General features: G+C 47.3%; 1 protein-coding gene across 1 annotated transcript in view; it reads left to right on the top strand.

Moving 5' to 3' along the window:
• The window catches only part of TEX14 (testis expressed 14, intercellular bridge forming factor), a gene marked incomplete at its 5' end in the record, with an annotated part of 62645 nt that overhangs the window by 1014 nt on the left and 39197 nt on the right, over positions 1–22434 (top strand). Inside the window, 11 exons of the mRNA XM_081110694.1 lie at positions 2902–3016; positions 6576–6741; positions 7371–7507; positions 10023–10104; positions 10833–10963; positions 12031–12144; positions 13083–13206; positions 14611–14789; positions 19795–19946; positions 20738–20928; positions 21565–21715. Of these exons, the coding sequence (XP_080966820.1) occupies positions 2902–3016; positions 6576–6741; positions 7371–7507; positions 10023–10104; positions 10833–10963; positions 12031–12144; positions 13083–13206; positions 14611–14789; positions 19795–19946; positions 20738–20928; positions 21565–21715 (1542 nt within the window). The remainder of the gene's footprint in view (positions 1–2901; positions 3017–6575; positions 6742–7370; positions 7508–10022; positions 10105–10832; positions 10964–12030; positions 12145–13082; positions 13207–14610; positions 14790–19794; positions 19947–20737; positions 20929–21564; positions 21716–22434) is intronic.

The raw sequence follows: 22434 nt of genomic DNA, 5'->3' as shown, positions 1-22434 counted from the left end.
TGGAAGCCCTCTGAGCCTCATTGCTTAGGGGCTTTTATGGAGGTTGCATTGCCTAAGCAGGGTTGATTAAATCACTGGCCATTGGTGATTCCACTCAATCTCCAGTCCCTCTTTCCTGCCAAAGGTGGGGGCGGGGTTTGAGGTGAGGGGCAGTGTGGAGCAGAAAGCTCTAACCCTCTAACCCTGGCATGGTCTTGGTTTTTCTGTTGACCAGCCCCTCTCCTGAAGCTGTCCAGTAACCCTCCTGTTTCTTTCAAGGCAAAGGAAACCTGATCTCCCCAAGCTGGTGTACTTCTGTAGCAGGCAGTTCACCCTGACCAATAGCAAGAGCAGCATTTCCTTAACCTGTAGTGAGATGGCCTGACCCCCTGGACCCAGGTGGTGCCTGGTGGGGTGGGTAGGATAATAGCATCTCGCTCTGGGTGGGAGTAAGTCGCCTGCAACATGTGATTGGCTGCTAGTAGAAAGCTCTATGCTAATAAGCCCTATGTTAATATTGTTGTTTTGAAGTGTTTCTGGTGAATTTACAAGTGAAAATGATGTTTTAAACTTTTCCATTTCCATTTTTATAAAATATTAAATAGCACAACAAAAACCCCACAAAATTCAAACAAGTATATCTAAAGACCTAATCAGCTTTATTAAGTGATCCATGAATTAAGCATCAGCCCATTCTCTGAGGGGTACAAAATAGAAAGTTTTTATAGGAAGTAGGGTGGGTCAAAGGAGTTATTAGTGAAAGAAAAGAAAGGTTAATTTTGGGTTGGGATGTACTTTCTTAGGAGAAAGAGAAAGGGAAGGTTTTTTAAAATTAAGTAGCTGGCCTCTTCTTTTTTTAAAAGAATGTTTTTTATTTGTTTCAGAGAGGAAGGGAGAGGGAGAAATAGAAACATCAGTGATGAGAGAGAACCGTGGATTGGTTGCCTCTCCCAGGCCCCCAGCTGGGGATGGAGCGGGAAACCCCAGTGGTGAACTCGTGGTTCGTAGGTCCACGTCCAACCGCTGAGCCACACTGGCCGGGATCGGGTTTTCCCTTTTTCTTTTTCTTTAAACAGACATACTGTCCTGCTTGTTTAAACACAATTTGCAATTCCTATGTACCTAATGATCACTTGATTTGGAAAACATTTATATGTCTGGCGCTTGGATCACAGGACAAAATAAAAAAATAGGAAGTGCTTTGCAAATGTCAGAGTTCTGCTTTGGGTCATCGCTTTTATCTTCCGCTTTTATGTTTTTCTTGTGAAAGGTCTCCGCTTCCACGCAGAGGTCTAAACTGAGGCTTGTCCCCCGACGCGCCCGCGCACTCGGGTGTAGTCAGCGTTTACGTGGTAAACGGCGCTGCGGGACCGCGGAGGAAGCGGGGCGGGTTGGTAATTACTGGCGTGTGATTGGCTGTTTAGCAATTGCATGTTAATTACAGTGAACTGTAATTAACTGTTTTCGGAAACGCTAGGATTTAAAACGCTTTGTCGAGCTTTCTGAATGAAAAGTTTTTGAGAGAATACATGGCAGTATATATATGGGTAAAATAGCACCACGTTAGAAAAACTCGCCATCACTGTAATATGTGTGGCTTTCGTTCACTGCGGAAACGCCCGCAGTGCTGGGTTAAGACTATACTTTCAGGGATCATTTCTATAGTTCGTTACTAGAGAAGTTTCTCTGATCGTGTAGAGCACCCGAAACCACGAGGAGGAGGCGCAGCGTTCTCTCCTGAGCGTGAAGCCGGCTCTTGGTGTTGCTTCCGCAACTGCCACTTGCCATTGATGATCGTTCTTGTCTTCCTTTGGGAGGGCAAGAGGGAGAGGACGCAGTCTGAGTGGTTTCTTTAAGGTACAAATAAAGCTTTAATTGGTCTTCAACGGGCGTTGAGCGTGTAGGTAGTTATGTAGGTTTGTTTAACTTCTGGGTCAGGCCCGGCTAGGAATCTAAGGTCTAGTTCCAAGACAAAGGGTGGTCTCTGGAAAAGCTATAGCTGATGACAAAAGACTGGCTCTGAGTAATAGATTCGGTATAGAAGAGGTAAACATGGTTGGAGATGAAGGAGTAGTTACTTATTTCAATAATCCCCAAATCCAAGCTTCCCTTTCTGCTAACACCTTTACAATTACTGGTCATGCAGAAGCCAAACCATTCACAGGAAAGGTTCCTGAAATATCATGTCAGCTTGGTGCTGACAGCTTAACAAGCTTTCAGAAGTTAGCAGAACAAGTCCCTGGGCGAGTGTTGGATAGCAAAGCCCCCAAACCAGAAGACATTGAAGAGGAAGATGATGATGATGTTCCACTTCTTGTAGAAAATTTTGATGAGGCATCAAACAATGAAGCTAACTAAAATCTTTTCTGGTTTTTGGAAGCTGGCATGGACTAGACTTAACAAATCACCTATGTGGCTCCAAAGTTTTACCGACGCAAAAAACATCAACTGTTACTAGTTCAGTAATACAAATATTTTGTATATTAACAATGCTGTTTGTTCAGCATTTCCATCATTTGATTTTGCACTTCCTCCTAGTATCTTTTCTTTTGGTCAGAATATTGGTGCACTTTGAGGGTGTTTTGATTTTTTGATTCTTGGGTTTTTTTTTGTTTTTGTTTTTTAATATATTTTATTGATTTTTTACAGAGAAGAGGGGAGAGAGATAGAGAGTTAGAAACATCGATGAGAGAGAAACATCGATCAGCTGCCTCCTGCACATCTCCTACTGGGGATATGCCCGCAACCCAGGTACATGCCCTTGACCGGAATCGAACCTGGGACCCTTGAGTCCGCAGGCCGACGCTCTATCCGCTGAGCCAAACCGGTTAGGGCGATTTTTTGCCCCTTAATATGAATTTTCCTAGTTTTATCTCAGAAAATGTCCTGTTCTTTACATTGATCCTGGTATTTGCTTTGCAGGAATTTACGTTGATGCAGTTAACTCCTTGGGCCAGACACCGCTTTTCCTGGCATCATTATTAGGCCTTACAAAACTAGTGGATATTCTGGTGGATTATGGATCAGATCCAAATCAGTAAGTAGATCATTTTCTATTATCTAGAAAATAAATAGTAGTGTATGCTTTTAAGATGAGTTAGGCATTTGGAAACTAATCTGACAAGATAGTAAAATAACTTTTACTAACTTATGTCAATGACATACAGTTGTATGTGTATGTTGACACATACCTTCAATGTTAATAAACGCAGTTTTACTTGGCCTTATGAAATAAGTGAAACTTATTAGTCATTCATTCATTTATTAACTAGTTAGTCATTAACAGCATGCTTTTCATATTTTACCCCAGGTTATAATTTGTAGGATTTATTTAAGCGGTTTTTACCAATTAATATACTTGGCATCACTTTATCAGGATGATTTTTGCCTGGTTCCTGTAGTTGTGGTTTAAAAGAATCTGCGATTAATAGTTGGCCTAAATTTTAATATGGAACAGCAACACAATGTAATGAATCAGCCTTACAGTGAACATCCCTTTTCTTTACTTAACACTTTTGATTTTCGCAGAGCCGTTCCAGACACTAAGCTCTCTAGATCTTTACAACTACCTCCTCGACAGAGATGAGACAGCATGTATTTTTACAGTTCACACTGGGTAGAAACAAACAGGTTTTGAATGCTTACGTGATTCCATCTGATTTTCATAGTTCTGCCAGAATGTGAACCAATCATAAAAGTCATATAGTAGTTTGCCCATATTACATAAAGAGGTTCTGTTCAAGGCATTTAACAAGCCATATTGATGTCAGAAAGTTTTACTTTTCTGCTGTTGTTCTCTTTTCTGTTATAAGATTGCTTACTTAGTGGGAGAAAACTTTGGAAAAAGAAAAAAAAACCCTCAAAAAACAATCAGTATGAGAATTCTGTAACCAAGAGATAATACAAAGAAAATTTTTGCTTTGTTTCCATCCAGAATTTCTCTAGACTAACATAAACCACTCTCCTGTCTCTAGTGTATTGTTTAATTTCAAAGGTCAGAAATAAAGGACTCACTCACCTGATGTTTGCAGAAAACAGCTCTCTAGGGAGGCCATCTGGGACTCCCTGCAGTTCCACAACCCAAAATGCAACATTTTCCAGGCATTTGCATTCACATCTGTTTTGTAGAGGTTTATTGCTCTTTTCTTCTTTTTTAAAATTGATCATTGATTTTAGAGAGAGAGGAAGGGGCGAGGGAGAGAAACATCGGTTTATTGTTCCACCTACTTATGCCTTCACTGGTTGATTCTTGTATGTGCCCTGACTGGGGAGATCGAACCTGCAACCTTTGCATATCAGGATGATGCTCTAACCAACTCAGCTATCCAGCCAGGGTACTGGATTCTTTAAAGATTAAATCATTCAACTCTAGTTTTCCAGCCCTGACCCGGTGGGTCAGTTGGTTGGAGCAGCATCCCAATGTGCCAGGATTGCAGATCCTATATCAGTCAGGACACACATACAAGAATCAACCAATGAATATGTAAATAAGTGGAACAACAAATCCATGGCGCTCCGCGCTCTCTCTCTCTCTCTCTCTCTCTCTCTCTCTCGCTCTCTCTCTTTCTCTCTTTAAATTAAATAAATAAAAAAAGAAGAAGAAAAACCTTTAATATTCCAGATTAGGGAACTGATACCCAGAAATTTTAAGTGAAAGGTTTATTTTGGTATAAAAAACATTATTCCTTTCTTTTTTAGCATTCATGAGAAATGAAAAATAATGTCCTCTCTCTTCCCTCATCCCTCCTTACTGTTTATGGGAAGAATGATTAGAAGATTGTAAAACATTATACAAATGTGTTTTTAGAGCAGAGAGAATATTACAGTTTTCAAAGTACAAGCAGTGTACTACACTGCTTGTCAAATCCAGCAGTAGAAGCTGGCTCAACATGAGCCATCCCAGTGGTTCCTAGATGCCTGGGGACAGGCCAGCATGTTGGTGTCACCTGGGGAACTTGTAAAAAATATACATTCCTGCCCAGCCAGTGTGGCTCTGTAGTTGAGTATCAACCTATGAACCAGGAGGTCATGGTTCGATTCCCGGTCAGGGCACATGCCCGGGTTGCGGGCTCGATCCCCAGTGGGGGGCGTGCAGGAGGCAGCCGATCAGTTTTGATGTCAATGTTTCTTTCTCCTGCTCCCTTCCTCTCTCTCTAAAATCAATAAAAACAAAAAAAAGTTATTTTAAAAAGTAGGTTTACATTTGTGAGTACGTGAAATAGTTTATTCTTATATTATTGTTCATTAATTGTTGTTTTATTTTCCATAGGAACAACTGCAAAGCTACTTTTGCCATATCCTGTATGTTCTCAAATGGAAATTTCTTCAACATATATATTAAGTGCAGAACAGTTTAAAAAAAACCAGTTTTTTAAAAAAAACAGTTTTTTAAAAAAATATACTTTGACTTTTCACAGAGAGGAAGGGAGAGGGACAGAGAGCTAGAAACATCCATGAGAGAAACATCGATCAGCTGCCTCCTGCACACCCCCCACTGGGGATGTGCCCACAACCAAGGCACATGCCCTTGACCGGAATCGAACCCGGGACCCCTCAGTCCACAGGCCAATGCTCTAGCCACTGAGCCAAACCGGTCAGGCCATATATAACACATTCTTATTCCTACCAGTATATGCACAGGAAATTTCTGGGAGGATACGCTTACATAGTAATTGCCTCTGAGCAAGAGATCTGTGGGGTCTGGAGTTGGAAGAATGTTCTTATTCTTCTTATCTCTTCTTCCTCCTTACTTGACTTCTCTTTCCCCACTTGTGTTTTTCTTTAAAAAAAAAAAAGTTTTTATTGATTTCAGAGAGGAAGGGAGAGATAGAAACATCAATGATGAGAAGAATCATCAACCGGCTGCCTCCTGCACGCCCCCTACTGGGGGTCAAGCCTGCAGCTCGGGCATGCGCCCTGACCGGGACTCGAACCACAACCTTCTGGTTCATGGGTCAGCTGTTTTTGTTTTCAGGTAAGGAGAGAAAGCTCTCCAGGTGATTCTGTCCTGCAGCCAAGTTAGGAATCACAGCTACAGGTCACATCTCACTATATCTTGGACACAATAAGGGCCAAGATAGTTTATTGGCTTTGGTTAAATTTTTCTGACTTCTAGATCCTTCTTGCCCAGATTGCTCATGCCAAGGCCTGTGGGCCTCTACCATAGGACTTGGGAGCTAGAGACATTCCCACACGAGAGAGACAGTCTCTGGTTAGGCTGTACTTCACCAGCCTGACCCCAGGACTCAGCAAACATGAATTGTTTTCAGGGCAGCCAGTGTCAGGGGTTAGAGGGGGAAAGAAGACCAATTTGGAACCACACCCGTACCGGGCTGTGGCCCTCAGTTCTGCCCTTTTGGTTCCTCGCTTATTCTTGGGAAGTGACAGTGCCTTGAAGGGTAGAGGTGAGGATGGAGAAAGGGTGTGGTGTAAAGCTCATTTTGGTACAGACCGGACACCTTCCAAATGGCATGACTGTAATCCTCATCGCCAAAGGTGTCCTCTGTAGAAAGGAAGCCTCCTGTCACCCACTGAATTCCCCCTGCTCTGTGGAAGGGAGGGGTGTTGCCATGGACACTCCTTGTATCCCCCTCCAGCCGCTGCTTTGATGGGAGCACCCCTGTGCACGCAGCAGCGTTTTCAGGCAATCAGTGGATCCTCAGCAAAGTGTTGGATGCAGGGGGTGACCTTCGACTCCACGACGAGAAGGGTCAAAGCCCACAGGCCTGGGCCCTGACAGCCGGGAAGGAGTGCAGCACTGTGGTAAGGCTGGGCCCCCTCTGCAGCCACCCTCAAGGCCGAGCATTGGGCTGGGAGCCAGGAGCCCAGGGCTAGAGGCTGGCCCTGGGACAGCGCCAGAAGGGGAGGGGGGAGGTGGACAGAGTGTTCTCCCCTCACTGCCCTTCCTCTGGTTCTCCAGCTCATTAGCTGTTGGACCTTGGACAAATCATTTCACGCTTCCTGCCTAGTTTATCTGTTGAAGGGGGAGGCACTTGGAGGAAATTATTGCCAACATCTCCCTGAAAACATTTCATACCTTTGGAAAATCACCAGTGGTTCTCAACCTTCTGGCCCTTTAAATACAGTTCCTCATGTTGTGACCCAACCATAAAATTATTTTCGTTGCTACTTCATAACTGTAATGTTGCTACTGTTATGAATCGTCATGTAAATATCTGATCTGCAGGATGGTCTTAGGTGCCCCCTATGAACGGGTCATTCGACCGCCAAAGGGGTCGAGACCCACAGCTTGAGAACCACTGACTTAGACCCTCTCTTACCTGTTGGGGGGCTCCCGGCTCTTAGACCATGCACCTCAGACCACCTCACAATTCCTCTGAAGGGCGGGAGCCCCTTGCTGTGCGGCACTGAGCCCCTCTGTGGTGTTGCAGATGGTGGAGTTCATGCATCGCTGCGCCTCGCACATGCAGGCCATCCTCCAGGACTTCTCCTGTGACCTCCTGAAGAAGGTTGACTCCACTGAGCGGCTCATCTGCAGCCTGCCCCGGTTCGGGGGCCTCATGCCGGGGTGAGTGCTGCCTCGGGCCGAGTGGGATATCCGGCCTCGCCCCAGCCCCTCACAAGCCCCCGGAGTGTGGGCCACATAAGTCCCTCCAGCCTCTGGCTCACCCCCAGGGATGAGCTCAGAAGGCGCTGTGGCCACTGGAGAAGGATGGCCATTCCCCGGCCAGGAATGTCCAGGGCAATGAGTTCTGGGCTCCAGCGAAGATGCCCTGTGCTCAGCAGAGAAGGAACTCTTCAGGTCTGGGCAGCTTAGCAGAAAGCCTTTCTCAGAACCTCTGGATGGAGTTGTTGTTTTGATATCTTGAACTATGGAAAGCATATTTCTTTTTTTTTTTTTTAAATATATTTTATTGATTTTTTACAGAGAGGAAGGGAGAGAGACAGAGAGCTAGAAACATCGATGAGAAAGAAACATCGATCAGCTGCCTCCTGCACATCTCCCACTGGGGATGTGCCCGCAACCCAGGTACATGCCCTTGACCGGAATCGAACCTGGGACCTTTCAGTCCGCAGGCCGATGCTCTATCCACTGAGCCAAACCGGTTTCGGCAGCATATTTCTTTATTACTAAGGTTGCAAATGACCACAGATACTTAATTTACAGTTCCTCAGGCTGTAACTTACAGTTCCTCAGGCTGTAACTTACAGTTCCTCAGGCTGTAAGTTACAGTTCCTCACGATGTAACTTACAGTTCCTCAGGCTGTAACTTACAGTTCCTCACGATGTAACTTACAGTTCCTCAGGCTGTAACTTACAGTTCCTCAGGCTGTAACTTACAGTTCCTCAGGCTGTAAATTACAGTTCCTCAGGCTGTAAATTACAGTTCCTCAGGATGTAACTTACAGTTCCTCAGGCTGTAAATTACAGTTCCTCAGGCTGTAAATTACAGTTCCTCAGGCTGTAAGTTACAGTTCCTCAGGCTGTAGTTTACAGTTCCTCAGGCTGTAACTTACAGTTCCTCAGGCTGTAACTTACAGTTCCTCAGGCTGTAATTTACAGTTCCTCAGGCTGTAACTTACAGTTCCTCAGGATGTAACTTACAGTTCCTCAGGATGTAACTTACAGTTCCTCAGGCTGTAAGTTACAGTTCCTCAGGCTGTAGTTTACAGTTCCTCAGGCTGTAACTTACAGTTCCTCAGGATGTAACTTACAGTTCCTCAGGCTGTAACTTACAGTTCCTCAGGCTGTAACTTACAGTTCCTCAGGCTGTAACTTAACAGTTCCTCAGGCTGTAACTTACAGTTCCTCAGGCTGTTTTGAGCTGGCGTGAGAGACTTGCTGCTAACTTGGGGTGGGCAGCTGCAGGAGACGGCCGCAGGCTCAGTTATTTTAAATTCTCGGGACTTTATTGCCTTAGGGTTTGTAGTCAGAGAACCCTTTTCATTTTGGTTTTCTCTGATGGCTGTCTTTGTCATCGGGGTGGCTAGCTTCCTCACACTCTGGAGGGCTCCCCCATCCTGTCCTTCTGTGCACTTGGAGTCCTGGTTCTCCTCTGATGACCAGGACGCTGCTGGCTTCTCGGGCGAGATGAGTCAGAGATGCCCTTGAGCAGTGATGCCGAACTGCTCCCCCGGCTGCTTCTCTTGCCGGTCTCGGTTCTTCACCCAGAATCCAGAATGACCTGTTAAAAATGGAAGTTGGGTTGTGCCCCTCAGTTTGTACAAAAAACCTTCTTAGGGTCTTTCCCATGACGGTCAGGATGAATGCCCACATTCCTCATCTGGCCTCTGTGCCCCCGCCTGTTCCAATGCTCACACTTCCTGGCCAGCCTGGAGGGTCTTGGCAGACCACCTAGGGCCCAGGCGTAGTCCCTGCTGCTGCTCTGTGACCCCAAGCTCCACCTTCCCCCTCTGTAACATGAGAAAGGTGGACAAGAGAAGCTTTATGATTCTTTCCAACTTTGACCATCCGTACTCGTTATTGCTGCATAATGAATCAACCCCACCCCCCAACTTAGCAGTTTCAAACAGTAGTGATCATTTGTATCTCCCATAGTTTCTGTTGGTCGGTGATCAGGGAATGGCTTAGCTGGGTGGTTGTAGTTTAGGGTTTCTCCAAAAGTTTCAGTAGAGATGTCTGCTGGGGCTGTCATGACTGGGGCTGCAGGATCCAGCTCCAAGGCAGCAGGATCCAGCTCCAAGACGGCACGGCACACTCACCTGGCTGGGTGTCAGGCTTCCTTATTGGTGCCTCATCCAGAGCAAGTGGCCTACGAGAGATCAGGGCAGGAGCGCTGGTGGATTTAGCCTTGGGAATCTCACCAGTCATTTCTGCAACATGCTATTGGGTTCCAGGCCAGCTCTGTCTGTCCTGGGAGGGGCTGCACAAGGGCCTGATTTCTAGGAGGTGAGACTCACAGGTGCCCTCTGAGAGGTGGCTCGTATCCCCTGCAGTTCCATGATCACAAGTTAAGTAGTAAAGTCAAAAGCCACCACGCATTCTGAAAACTTGGTTCATCGTTGTTCCTCTGGATCTGGGTGATTAATCCTTATTTATCTTCTCCTTTAAATATTTCTAGAAGCCCGAATGGCCCTTCTAAACGACCGCGTAAAACTGGAGTCATTTCTGCCCCAAACATCCACAGCTTTGGCTTTGGGAAGGTAAGAGGTTGCCTCTGACGGCCAGTGTTTGCAGGACTAACTGGAGAGTCACTTGGCCCTCCTTCTGGACCTATGTCTGGCGGCTTTGTCCAGCTCCTCTGTCTCATCGTCTCCAAAGTGGGTTTTCTTTTTCTTCTTTACCACTTTTGCAGGACAAGTGCCTTTTCCTGTTGCTTTCCTTATTGAAAAAAAAAAGGTGGAAACTCTACAGAGATTCCTTGAGCTAGATTTCAGGAGTTTAGAAAATGATCCTTTACATTCCCAGTAAAGGCACCAAACATGGTCTCCCGTAGAGAGGCTTCGCCGACCCCGTGAGCCTTATTTGTGGTTTGAGTGTTGTTGGCATGCCTTTAAGGAACTGACATTTTATTTTATTTTTTTATTTATTTTATTTTTAAGGAATTGCCATTTTAAACAGAAATGTTTTGAGTATCTTTTGGATCATTGGTTCTGCCCATGGGAGAAAGAGAGTTAGGAAAGGTTGCTGGGTGATTGGGTAATGTTTGCTGACACTCACCGCAGTCCTGAGTCTGTTAGTTGTGCCAAGGTAGCCTGGGGTGGATGTGGGGGGAGAGGAATGGTGACTGCACACAGGCCTGGTTCTGTGGGGGACCCTGCTCAACGCTTCAGGCAAGTGTCTGAGCTCTTTCCATGAGCCTCAGTTTCCCCACTAGTAGAAGGGGAAGGATATTCGAACTTTGCAGGGCAAAGCTGTGTTTTGCTTTTAGTTTTGTCTTTCAGCGAGGACACGGGTGACCTATTTAGGAACTCTTCCGATCATTGGAGAAAAGGAAATAATTCAAGCTGATGATGAGCCTGCCTTCTCCTTCTGCAGTGGCCCCTACATGGTCATGACCAAGTAAGCAGAGTGGCCGGTGGGAGTTGTGAGCGAGTCCCATGGGGAGCATGGGCTTTGTGCGACTTCCTGATGTGAGGAGGGTTCTAGCCTAACACTGAAGGACATAGGTCTGAATCAGGGGTTCTCAGCCTGGGCACCACTGACATACTCGTATTTGGCCGGATAGCCTTTGCTGATGGTGGCTGTCCTGTGCATTGTATGATATTCAGGAGCCACCCTGGTCTGTACTCTAGAGGCCAGTGGCAGCCCTCTTTGCCACCCCCTCGAGTTGTGATTGTAACAATCATTGTCTACAGACATTGCCAAATGGCCCTGGTTGAGAACAACTGCTCTGAAAGACGACTCACGGCCGTGTTTGAACCTCTCTGCTTTCTAGAGAGTTAGAGGCAGCGTAGAGGAACGGTCTGGCCCCTGATACAGGCCAGAGGGTATTGAGGTGCCCATAGAAGCCGGAACAGGTATTAACTACAGCCCTCACCAACCAAATGCAGCGAAGGTGGCAGTGACAGAGTTTGGCTGTGACAGAAGTCCCCGGGAGACTGGCCAAGGTCTCTTGGCCGCCTTCAACCTGGACACTTTCCTGCGTGGAAGAAACCCCTTTCTAAAAAGGCTCTCTGCCCCTGCAGACATGCTTCTTCCTGCCCAGGCCACTGGCCGTCATCAGGTCCCTTCCTCCTCTCTCTCTCCATTGCTGTGGCCTCTGCCCAGGTCATCACTGTCCCTCACCTAGACTGGCCTCCTAACTGGCTTCCCCTTCTCCAGACCACCCCTGCCTGCCATTTTCCACACGGCTGGTACCATTGTCTTTCTAAAATAAGGGAGTTACTCCCTCAAATCTCTCAACGACTTCCTGCCCCCTGTCCTAAGTTCCTCAAGGTGCTTTAGGACCTGGGAGTCTGCGGGGGGGGGGGGGGGGGGTGGTGGTGGTGGTGGTGGTGGTGGAGGAAAGACTGGACAGGGGCTTCGTAGGTTCTGTGTGAACTCTGCCTGGTCTCTGGCTGGGGAACTGCTCACTGGAGAACTGGCTACTCACCGCCTTCTGCTCCAACTCTCTCCTGCCCTTGCAGCCTGGTGTGGAAGGGGAGCAGGGTCACAGTGAAGGAGCTGCACCTCCCCACCCACCCGCACTGCAGCAAGCTGCGGCTGGCCGACTTGCTCATTGCTGAGCAGGAGCACAGCAGGTGAGCAGGAAGCCCAAGGGCGGCACAGGCCCAGGCTCTTTACAGACGCAGGTTCAGGGCTGTGCAGGACTCCCTGGGATGTGGAGACCACTCCCCTCAGCCTCAGCATTTCCTGACTGTTGGTTGATTTGACATCCAAGAGCTGCCAAGAAAAAAAAAAAAAAAAGGAATTAACGTAAAGCCCGAGGAGTGGTGGAGGTGGTGGTGAGGGGGTCGGTTCTGTCAGTTGACTGACTCCTTGTAACCGGTCTCTCTGATGGTCCAGCCTCCACGCCCACTGGCTCTCCTGCTGCAGCCCCCGAGGCCTGGCCCATTTTCAGCCCTGGACCCATCAGGACATGTGCTGTCCTGATTTCATAGAACTGGGTGTGCGTGAGATCCACCTGTCTGAGGAACTAACTGTGTGTCTGCTATTGAGGCCCACCTATGGGTCTAGCACCTTATGTGGCCCCAGGGTAAGTCCTTCGGCTCTTGCTGAGGCAGGAGCTCGATTTGTGGTTCGCACCAGGGCTGTGGAGGCCATGGAATGGACCTGGCTCGTCGAGCTCTTTCCAGGCAAGGTCAAACCCCTGCCGCAAGTGTGTCAAGGCTGGAAGGCTCAGGCACAGCATGGACTTGGGCATCTCCCTGATCTTGGTCTCCTCATCTCTAAAGGAGACAGGTCTTGCAGGTGGTTGTTAGGATGGAGATGATGTATGATAACTGCTCAGCAGCTCTTAGTGACATTGTCATTGGTGACTCTCAGTCCTAAGGAGCTGATCAGTGAGAGGCCACAGATTCCAACAGACAACCCCACCCACCCCATCCTGTTTTCTTAGAAAAACATTGTGTGGAAAATGGTATTTGTTTAGAATGTATTCAGGGGGCCCTGAAGAAAGGAAAGCGCCCTTTTTTGCATGTCCTTCTTCCCTCTGCCTCATCTGAAGCATCTTTTGCAGCAAATTGCGGCACCGCCACCTGCTGCAGCTGATGGCTGTGTGCCTGTCCCAGGACCTGGAGAAGACCCGCCTGGTTTACGAGCGCATCACCGTCGGCACACTGTTTAGTGTCCTCCATGAACGGGTGAGCGGCTGTCTCCATGGGCTTTTCCCTGGCTGCCCGCCCACTTCTCCCTGCTCTCTTCCCCTGCCTGAGCCGGAGAGCTCCCATTTGTGCAGCTGTGCACGCATGGAAGATAAATCTTAAAAAACCACAGCAGTAAGACATTTATTTCTTTGTAATTTGTTTTCATTCTGGAAGATAAATCTTAATTCCCTACTTCGTGTTGGCTCTGTGATGCACCATTTCAGGCTAAGTGCATTGGACCTACTGCGACTTTACTATTGTTAGTCCTCCTTCTGGGTCTAAGCGCTTAGCAGACCCAGGAGACACAGACACATTTCTAGCTAATTACTCAAATAGCCGCTGGTCTTACTTTCCTGTATTTCCACTTGTGCCCTGCAGGACCTTGGCTAGAGAGAAAGGCCTGTTTATATACAGGCCTTCATCAATCCCTTCTCACTGTTTTGATTTCCTGGGAGCAGGTGCATCTTCCCCGGCCCACAGATTTCCTGACAAGTATGCTTTGGGCTGAGATGTGGCTTCAGAGAGGTCCTAGAGCAGCCGTGGGCAAACTACGGCCCGCGGGCCGGATCCGGCCCGTTTGAAATGAATAAAACTAAAAAAAAAAAGACCGTACCCTTTTATGTAATGATGTTTACTTTGAATTTATATTAGTTCACACAAACACTCCATCCATGCTTTTGTTCCGGCCCTCCGGTCCAGTTTAAGAACCCATTGTGGCCCTCGAGTCAAAAAGTTTGCCCACCCCTGTCCTAGAGATTCATTTCCCCTCCTCCATGACTTTGCCCTAAAGACCCTGGGCAGGAATGAGCAGAGACCCTCCGGGAAGGGCCCTTCCCCAAAGCCATCCCTCCTGCCCGAGGACCTCCTGTCAGCGTCCTGGTTTCCCTTTCCTCTCCTTGGGTGCGGGCATTAACTGGAAATGCCACCTCTTCGGGAGAGACCTGGTATGACTTTAATCATCTGCATGCAGTGGTGGAAGAGATTTTCTGTGCTCTTAGGAGGAACATTCTCGGCATCTGACTGGAGTAGGGGCTGGATGGGTCCTTTAAGGTTCCAGGTTCTCCCAGCAGCACAGGTTTGGGCGCGGGCTGAGGGGCAGGGCAGGTTCATTGCAGTGGTGGGGAGCCCACCCTGGATGCCCTTGCCAGGCTTTGAGAACTTTCTCCTCGTTTTTCATGGAGTGAAGCAGCTGAGCTGAGGGAAAGGAGCCCAGGTTTGGTGCCAGGGGTCCTGGGTCAGTGGGTCCTCAGGCCAGTCACTGAGCCCCACCAAGCTTTAGGTTCTCCACCTGTAACATGGGAGCGCTGAGTAGTTGTGGCGACCAATTGAAAAGACTTTGGAAGCTAAAAAGCAAAGGGGGCCCAGTCCCTGTGTTCCTGCCAGCTTATCTCCTGCTTGCAGCGCGCCGAGTTCCCCCTGCTGCACATGGAGGAGATCGTGCACCTGCTGCTCCAGGTCTCCGAGGCCCTGCGATACCTGCATTCCTGGGGGTTTATCCACCGCGCCCTCAGCTCCTATGCCGTCCACATCGTCTCCACGGGGGAAGCGAGGCTGACCAACCTGGAGTACATGCTGGAAAGGTAGGTGAACCTGGATCATGACTTCCAATGCAGGCGGGGCTTCTCCTCATTGGTGGGCTGAACTGTCCATCAGTGGGGCAAGAGGTTTCCCACATGCTCTGTCTGCCAAGGTTAGAGGGGCTTTGGGACAGTTACTTGTGCTCAGGACATTCTCATTTTAATAACCATTTAACAAGCAGGAGCACCGATGAGCTAGCGTGTGTAAACGCTCTAACTGTCCACTAGAGAATTTTCAGTGGCTGAAGACAGCCAAGGTGTGTTTCTTACTCACAATGCAGTTTAGTGTGTGTGTGGGAGGGGGACACTCACGGTGTTCCGTGCTCCTCCAATCCGTGGCCCTGCCATCACCCAGGCCTCAGTCCCCCACCGTGTCTTCTGCAGCACTGGTCAATGAGCAAGAAAGAGCATGGAGGGCACACAGTGGGCTTTAGTGCAGCGGTCATCAACCTTTTGGACCTCATGGACCACTGGTGGTCTGCAGACCACCGGTTGGCAACCACTGCTTTAGTGGGTATGTCACTGCTTCCTGCTTGCAGTGGCCAGAGTCCAGTCACCTTCTCAGTTGAAGGGAGGCTGGGAAACGGGCCATAGGTGTGCATTCTGGAAGGAGAGGAAGGCGATGGGTGCTCAGCCTTACAGTCCTGGTCCAGAGGGGCACTAGGGTGTTCCCTGCCCTCAAGGGTCTCAGTGCAGTGAGGAAGGCAGTGACAGAAATAACACCCTCATTGTCCTGGCTGGTTTGACTCAGTGGATAGAGCATCGGCCCAAGGACTGAAGGGTCCCGGGTTTGATTCCGGTCAAGGGCATGTACCTCCCTGGCCCTGGTCGGCACATGCAGGGCAACCAATCGATGTCTCCTGTGTCTCTGTCACATTGATGTTTCCCTTTTCTCTGTCTCTCTTCCTCCCTGCCACTCTCTGTAAAAAAAATCAATGGAAAAGTGTCCTCAGCTGAGGATTAACGAGAAAAGAGAAGAAGATCCCTCGCTCCTGCGTGTGCAGGGGCCATGATGGGACAAGAGAGAGGCAGGGACGGTTAGGGGACTGGAGCAGTTTTCCACGTGGGAGCCGGTGGAGGCCGGAGCGCCATCTCCAGTTGAGCTGCTCAGCTTCAGATCTGGTCTAAGCTCAATCCCAGTGAAAACTTTTCCTTTTTTAAAACCATTACCTACACGATTAGGTCTAGGCACTTTGCAGGGTGTGGAAGCCTTCCAGGGTGGGGCTCTGCCCACATGGCCAACCTCATCGCTTCCCACTCCCTGCCTGGCCCTCGGAAGCCACTTTCAGCCTGCTATTTCACAGTGTTTATCTTTTTTTTTTTTTTTTAAAAATGTATTTCTTTATTGATTTAAGAGAGGAAGGGAGTGGGAGGAAGAGATAAAAACATCAATGATGAGAGATAATCATTGATTGGCTGCCTTCTGCACGGCCCCTACTGGGGATCAAGCCTGCAATCTGGGCATGTGCCCTTGGCTGGAATTGAACCTGGTACCTTTCAGTCCACAGGCGGACGCTCTATCCACTGAGCCAAACCAGCTAGGGCAGTGTTTATCTTTTTAAACTCACTCCAGACACAGTCTCCCACCACATCCCACGAGGCCTAGACTGAAGCCCTGTCCCCACAGCACTTGGCCTATTTCACTTCTCCGCAGCCAAGTGAGTCTGCCCCACCAGAGGGCAGGCTCTGAGAGGGCGGGACCATGGCCTGTTCATATTCAGCACCCAGCACGGGGCGGGGCCGCCACCCAGTAAGTACTTAGTACGTGTTTATTAAGGGAATGGATGAGTGTAGGTGAAGGGAAAACTGGAAATGGGCTAGGATAGGGCTGATCACTTTGGCTGTGTGTTCAGGAGCGGTGGAAGCGGAAGGGTTTGGACACATTTGCTATTGATGGCAGAGGCTTCTCAGGGGGGCTGTGACATGATCCAAGCTGTTTGCCGGTGATGGAGCGCCATCTGCTGTTGAGCTCTCCACGGAGACGCGAATCCCAGCGTGAAAGGCAGCTTTGGAGAGGCCCAGCCTGCCTGTCCTTGTGTAGATGAGGAGGCAGAGGCCCAGAGCGGTGAAGAGATGGTGTGTTGTCCAGCTGTGGCTGTAGGCGGGTGGGTCGGAGGGAGACTAACTAGAAGCCATAGGGCAGGGCCTGGTGGTGACCGAGGAGCCGAAATAGAAGGGAAATGTGAGAGGCACTGAGGAGCTGGGTCGAGGGAGGGTCTGGAAGGCAACTGGGTAGGAAGGTATGAGTCTCTTTTGGGCTAATTCAGTGGTTCTCAACCTGTGGGTTGCGACCCCTTTGGGGGGTCGAACAACCCTTTCACAGAGGTCACCTAAGGCCATCGGAAAACACATACATAATTACCTATTGCTTTTGTGATTAATCACTATGCTTTAATGATGTTCAATTTGTAACAATGAAATTGGGGGTCACCACAACATGAGGAACTGCATTAGGAAGGTTGAGAACCACTGGGCTAATTGATCTCAAAATGGAACTTCAGACAGAAATGTCGGTCAGCAAGTAGTTGCGTCCATAGCAGTGTACCCTTCTTTGACAGCTGATGACACCAGTTGACTCTACAAGAATCCAAAATAGCTTCTAGTCCCACACTTATTTTTTTTATTATTATTATTATTAGTTAAGGTATTACAAATGTGTCCTCATCCCCCCACACTTATTTTTGGAGACACTCTATTTGAGCAGGTCAGTTTGTTGAATGTCATTGTCAAGGGTACCCTCCATCTTGGTGTAAAAATGATAACAGCAGTTTCTCCTGTTCTTTGACTCCTTCCTAATGGACTCTTGAGAGCTGAACTTGACCTTGCCAGTGGTATCAAATAGCCGCAGCCAGATGTACTTTTAATGTCAGGGCTGAAGCCCAGAAAAATAACTGTCCTAGAATGACAGCCAGAAAAGAAACCCTCCCTCAACTAGCTTTAACAGAGAAGGAAGAGGGATTGTAAGAGAGGAAGGCGAGTGGAAGGAAGTAAAGGAGAAAGAATATAAATCCTGGTTGTAAGTGACTTGTCCCCTGCGAGAGCCTTAGACAAGCTTGAGAGGTCGGACCAGCTAGGTGACTGTTTCCTGCAGATAAAGAGCCACGTGTGCCATCCTCAGGATCGATCTCTGACCATAGGACACACCATTGCTTTTCCCGTGACTCTAATACAATATTGGCATGTGTACCCACGCTGTTCGCTCTATACAGGCCACATCTAACTTACTAGCGATGCCACTAAAAGTCAGTATCGGCATTTGTAACTTTGTGGCTTCCTGAACTCACTGCTATCTATCAAAAGCTCTGCTAGAAAGAATATTATTTAGGGAAGTTTGTCCCAAGCCTGAGAAACACATCCCATCCTCTATAATCTATTCTTTGCCAGACCAGCAAAGAACTGCTGGTCACTTGCTTTTAAAAAACTTAATTTTTAATTATCAACCAGCCGTCATCAAGTCTTTACCAAATGCCTACTGCAATATTAATATTAATTTCTAACTTCCATAGTGTTTTATGGCTCACAGAGTGTTTCCCCACATGATCTCATTTGATGCTCATGATAGCTGGGTGTAGAACTCAGCGCTGACCTCACTCTGAAGACTCTCGTTGGCTCAGAATACATTTAGGACGCTCTGTTTTAGTTTTTGAGAAGTCTGATTGGGAAGTTGAGTTTGCTGTTTTAAAATAAATTTTATTTATTGATTTTAGAAAGAGAGAGAGAAAAATGGATTTGTTGCTGCACTTATTTATGCTTTATTGGTTGATTCTTTTTTTATTTTTTATTTTTATTTTTTTATTTTATTGCTTAAAGTATTACAAAGGGTATTACATATGTGTTCATTTTTCCCCCCCGCCCTAGACAGTCCCCTAGCTTCCCCTATCCCCCAGTGTCTTATGTCCATTCTTTTTTTTTTTAATATGTTTTATTGATTTTCTACAGAGAGGAAGGGAGAGGGATAGAGGGTTAGAAACATCGATGAGAGAGAAACATCGATCAGCTGCCTCCTGCACACTCCCCACTGGGGATGTGCCCGCAACCAAGGTACATGCCCTTGACCAGAATCAAACCTGGGACCCTTGAGTCCGCAGGCCGACGCTCTATCCACTGAGCCAAACCGGTTCTGGCATACTGGTTGATTCTTGTGTGTGCCCTGATGGGGATTGAACTCGAAACCTTGGTATATGGGGACGATGCTCTAACCAACTGAGCTACCCGGGCCAGGGGGAAATGAGTTATTTAAGCAAATCTGTGAACCTTTAGTGCTGAACTGGGAGGGCTCATTCCCAAGAGAGCAGAGTTCAGAAAAGGAGCAACCAGAAGGAGCTGGAGGGGGCCCAGACGGCTTAGATAAAGCAGCTTGGGCTTCAGGAGGGTCTTGACAGAGTCTTACTCAAAAGTAAGTGCTGAGGCCCTGGTGTAAGTTGAGATACAGCGATATAAAAGACAGATAAGGTGCCTGCCTGCCCTCGCGGAGTTGACTCTGGTGGAGGGAAGACAGATAATAAACAATAAATAAATGAGTGAGAAATTAAGATAATAACTGCTCTGAAACCAATAAAGCAGGACTACTTTAAATTAGGTAGTCAGGAAGGCCTCTCTGAAGAGGTGATTTTCAAGCTAATACCTGGGTTACAAGAAGCAGCAGTCACTTTGGCGTCTGTGGGCAGAACATACTGGGCAGAAGAAGCCACCAGTGCAAAGACCAGAAGTGGTGATGTGCTTGGCATGTTGGAGAAACTGAAAGAGGGTTCCTGAGACATGAGGGGAGTAAGTGAGCAGGAGAGAGCAGCCAGGTGTGGTGGGAGGATGGGCAGGCCCACAGGGTAGGAATGGTGAAGAATTGCAGGTGTTGGATTAGCAGGCAGCTAGGTTAGCTCAGAGTCTAGCTGAGCTTCCAGAAGCGCAGGAGGTTGCTGGTCTTCAGAGGCTCATGTTTTTAAAAATGTACTGTGTGATGATTGCAATGATCCTTTAAGACATGAGCCCTTCCTTGTGTTTCCTTCTGCAGCCAGGACAGAGATGTACACAGGGACCTGACTCGAGTCCCCCTCCCGGCCCAGCTGTACAAGTGGGCTGCCCCAGAAGTTATTTTGCAGAAGGAAATCACAGTGAAGTCAGACATCTACAGCTTTTCTGTGATCATACAGGAGATTTTAACAGGTAGATCAAAGAGGACATTGACTTGACCAAAGTCCCTATTCTTAGGTTGGATTCTCTCTCTCTCCCCACCTCAAGAGTTACCTAGTTTGATGAAAATGCAGGATATGGAAAAAAGATTTCTTCAAGAAAACTTCTTTCTGCTTATGGAAGATATAAAATAACCTCAGAGTAATCTTCCTCTTTTAACCTGTTTGTTAAGACTCAGCAAAGCCTCTCTATCAGCTTGTCGGTGGTAATGCATTTAATCCAAGCGAAGTTTTTAAACTGAATATAGGAGCCCCTGAAGAATTTGAAAATGGGTGAGGAAGACTGAGCCCTGAGAAGTAAACTGTGAAGTTAAACACACCCAGGTTCCTTGTATATATAATCAGTGTCACTTAAAGACATGATCAGTACCTGCAGACAGAGGGAATCCTTTGGGAGAGGGACACACCCACACACACACCCATAAAACCCCAGTTAGCAGTGTTTACAGTCCCAGAGGCAAAATCACACCTTCCGTGAGAGGAATTGAATGCGTTGGTGACCCAGCCTGACTGCACGAAATAGTCCTGTGGTCCCCAGGTCTGCCAGTGGGAAACCCATGTGTACATGACTCTGTAACTACTTTTTCCTGCTTCTCCAGCAGGGATTCCCCTGGTAAATGGGGAAAGTGGTCTCTCATTTGTGATTGGACTCTCAGGTAGTTTTTCTACAGAAACTAATGTTTAAAGGGGGTGAGTGTCTTGACCAAGGACACCCCATTTCACCTGATTTCTTAATGTTACTCCTTCTGACTCTTTCCTTAACAGATAACATACCCTGGGATGGCTTAGATGGCTCAGTTATTAAAAGAGCCATAGTCGTGGGAAATTATTTGGAAGCTGACTTCAGGCTTCCCAAACCTTACTATGATATTGTTAAGTCAGGCATCCAGGTCAGACAGAAAGACCGAACTATGAACCTTCAAGATATCCAGTACATCCTGAAGAATGACCTGAAGGTAAGCCCTGAGGCTGTTAGGAGTGTGTTTCTGCTTGCTCATCTCAGGAGAGTAGGGAGTTAGAAACCAAGAAGAAGCTAGAGGCCGAGTGGTAAGAATTTTTGGAAATCCTCATTTTATTACACCTATTCTGTGTGCGGGCAGCAAGGAATTGATGGAGGGAAGCTGGGGAGGGTCCATACGTAGTTGGGCACAGCGTGAGATTCAGTGAATGGCAGCTGTTGTTACTTTTATAATAATAACAGTGGCCCTGGCCGGTTCTGCTCACTAGTTAGAGCATTGGCATGCAGACTAAAAGGTCTCAGATTCGATTCCTGGTCAAGGGCACGTACCTCAGTTGCAGGTTTAATCCCTGGCCATGGTAGGGGCACATGCAGGAGGCAACCAATTGATGTGTCTCTCACATCGATGTTTCTCTATGCCCCCCCCCCCTCCCTTCCACTCTCTAAAAGTCAATGAATTTTTAGAGGATTAAAAAAATAGAATAATAATAACAATGAATTAGCTAATTGGGAATATAGTCAGTCTACTCAACAGGAGTAAGAGAGAGTTTATTTGATACCTAGATCTGTTTCAGGAACACCAGTGACATTCAGATGATTGCAGATGTCCTTGATAATTTTTCCCTTGTCACAGGAATTGATTGGAGCCCAGAGAACTCAGCCAACTGAGAGCCCCAGGGTGCAGAGATATGAACACCATCCTGATGTCGGTGTCTACCTAGGACTGACTTCAGAACATCTGAAAGAGAACCCTGACTTGGAAATAAAAGAGCTGAAGGAAGCGGGTATGGCCTTACCCCGCAGGTTTGGCATGAATGTGTTCTGAGAGTCACAGGTTGCAACTAATCAATTCCTCCAAACTGTACATGTCACTCACACTGGGAAAAGATGGGTGCCTTAGGAGAGAAAAAATCAAGATCCTTGAAATTATTAAGTTAAAAAGTTTGAGCTCCATATACACCTTGGTTGGATCCAGAACTAAGCAGTAGCAACCAGTTAATTTCTAGCATGATTATCCTTAGGAATTTATCTAATTGCTTCACAAATAAAAATGATGATTTCTTAATTTAAAACTATTATCTGCTCCTTATAAAAAATGGAGATAGTACAAAGAATAAAATTACTTAGCATTTTAATTCTGCCACTTAGAAATAATTTGTTAATATTTTGGTGTTTCTTCTAATGTTTTGCTTTTAAGTTCATTTCTAAACCTTGAATTCAGAGCTGGAAAGCGCCTTGCAGTCATCCTTAATGCGCTCACATTCCAAATGAGAAAAATGAGAAAAGCAAGGGTCAGAGAGGTCGTGGCTCGCTCCAGATTCCAGAGCTGGAACCCAAGCCACGTGACCACTCTCTCTGACTCTTTCTGGACAGGGACAGAGGCCTCCAGAGTGGTTCTCCAAGCTCTCACTGTTTTGGCTCCTCTGTCCTGTTCTCTGCGAGCTGTACACCATCAACCAGGGGTGATGGCTGGTCAGTCTTGGCGTTACTTATTGAGGTCTTA

Source organism: Myotis nattereri (genome assembly GCF_964212035.1).
Source record: "Myotis nattereri genome assembly, chromosome: 16".
NCBI classification, from domain to species: Eukaryota; Metazoa; Chordata; class Mammalia; order Chiroptera; family Vespertilionidae; genus Myotis; species Myotis nattereri.
This window is presented reverse-complemented; position numbering and strand designations above follow the sequence as displayed.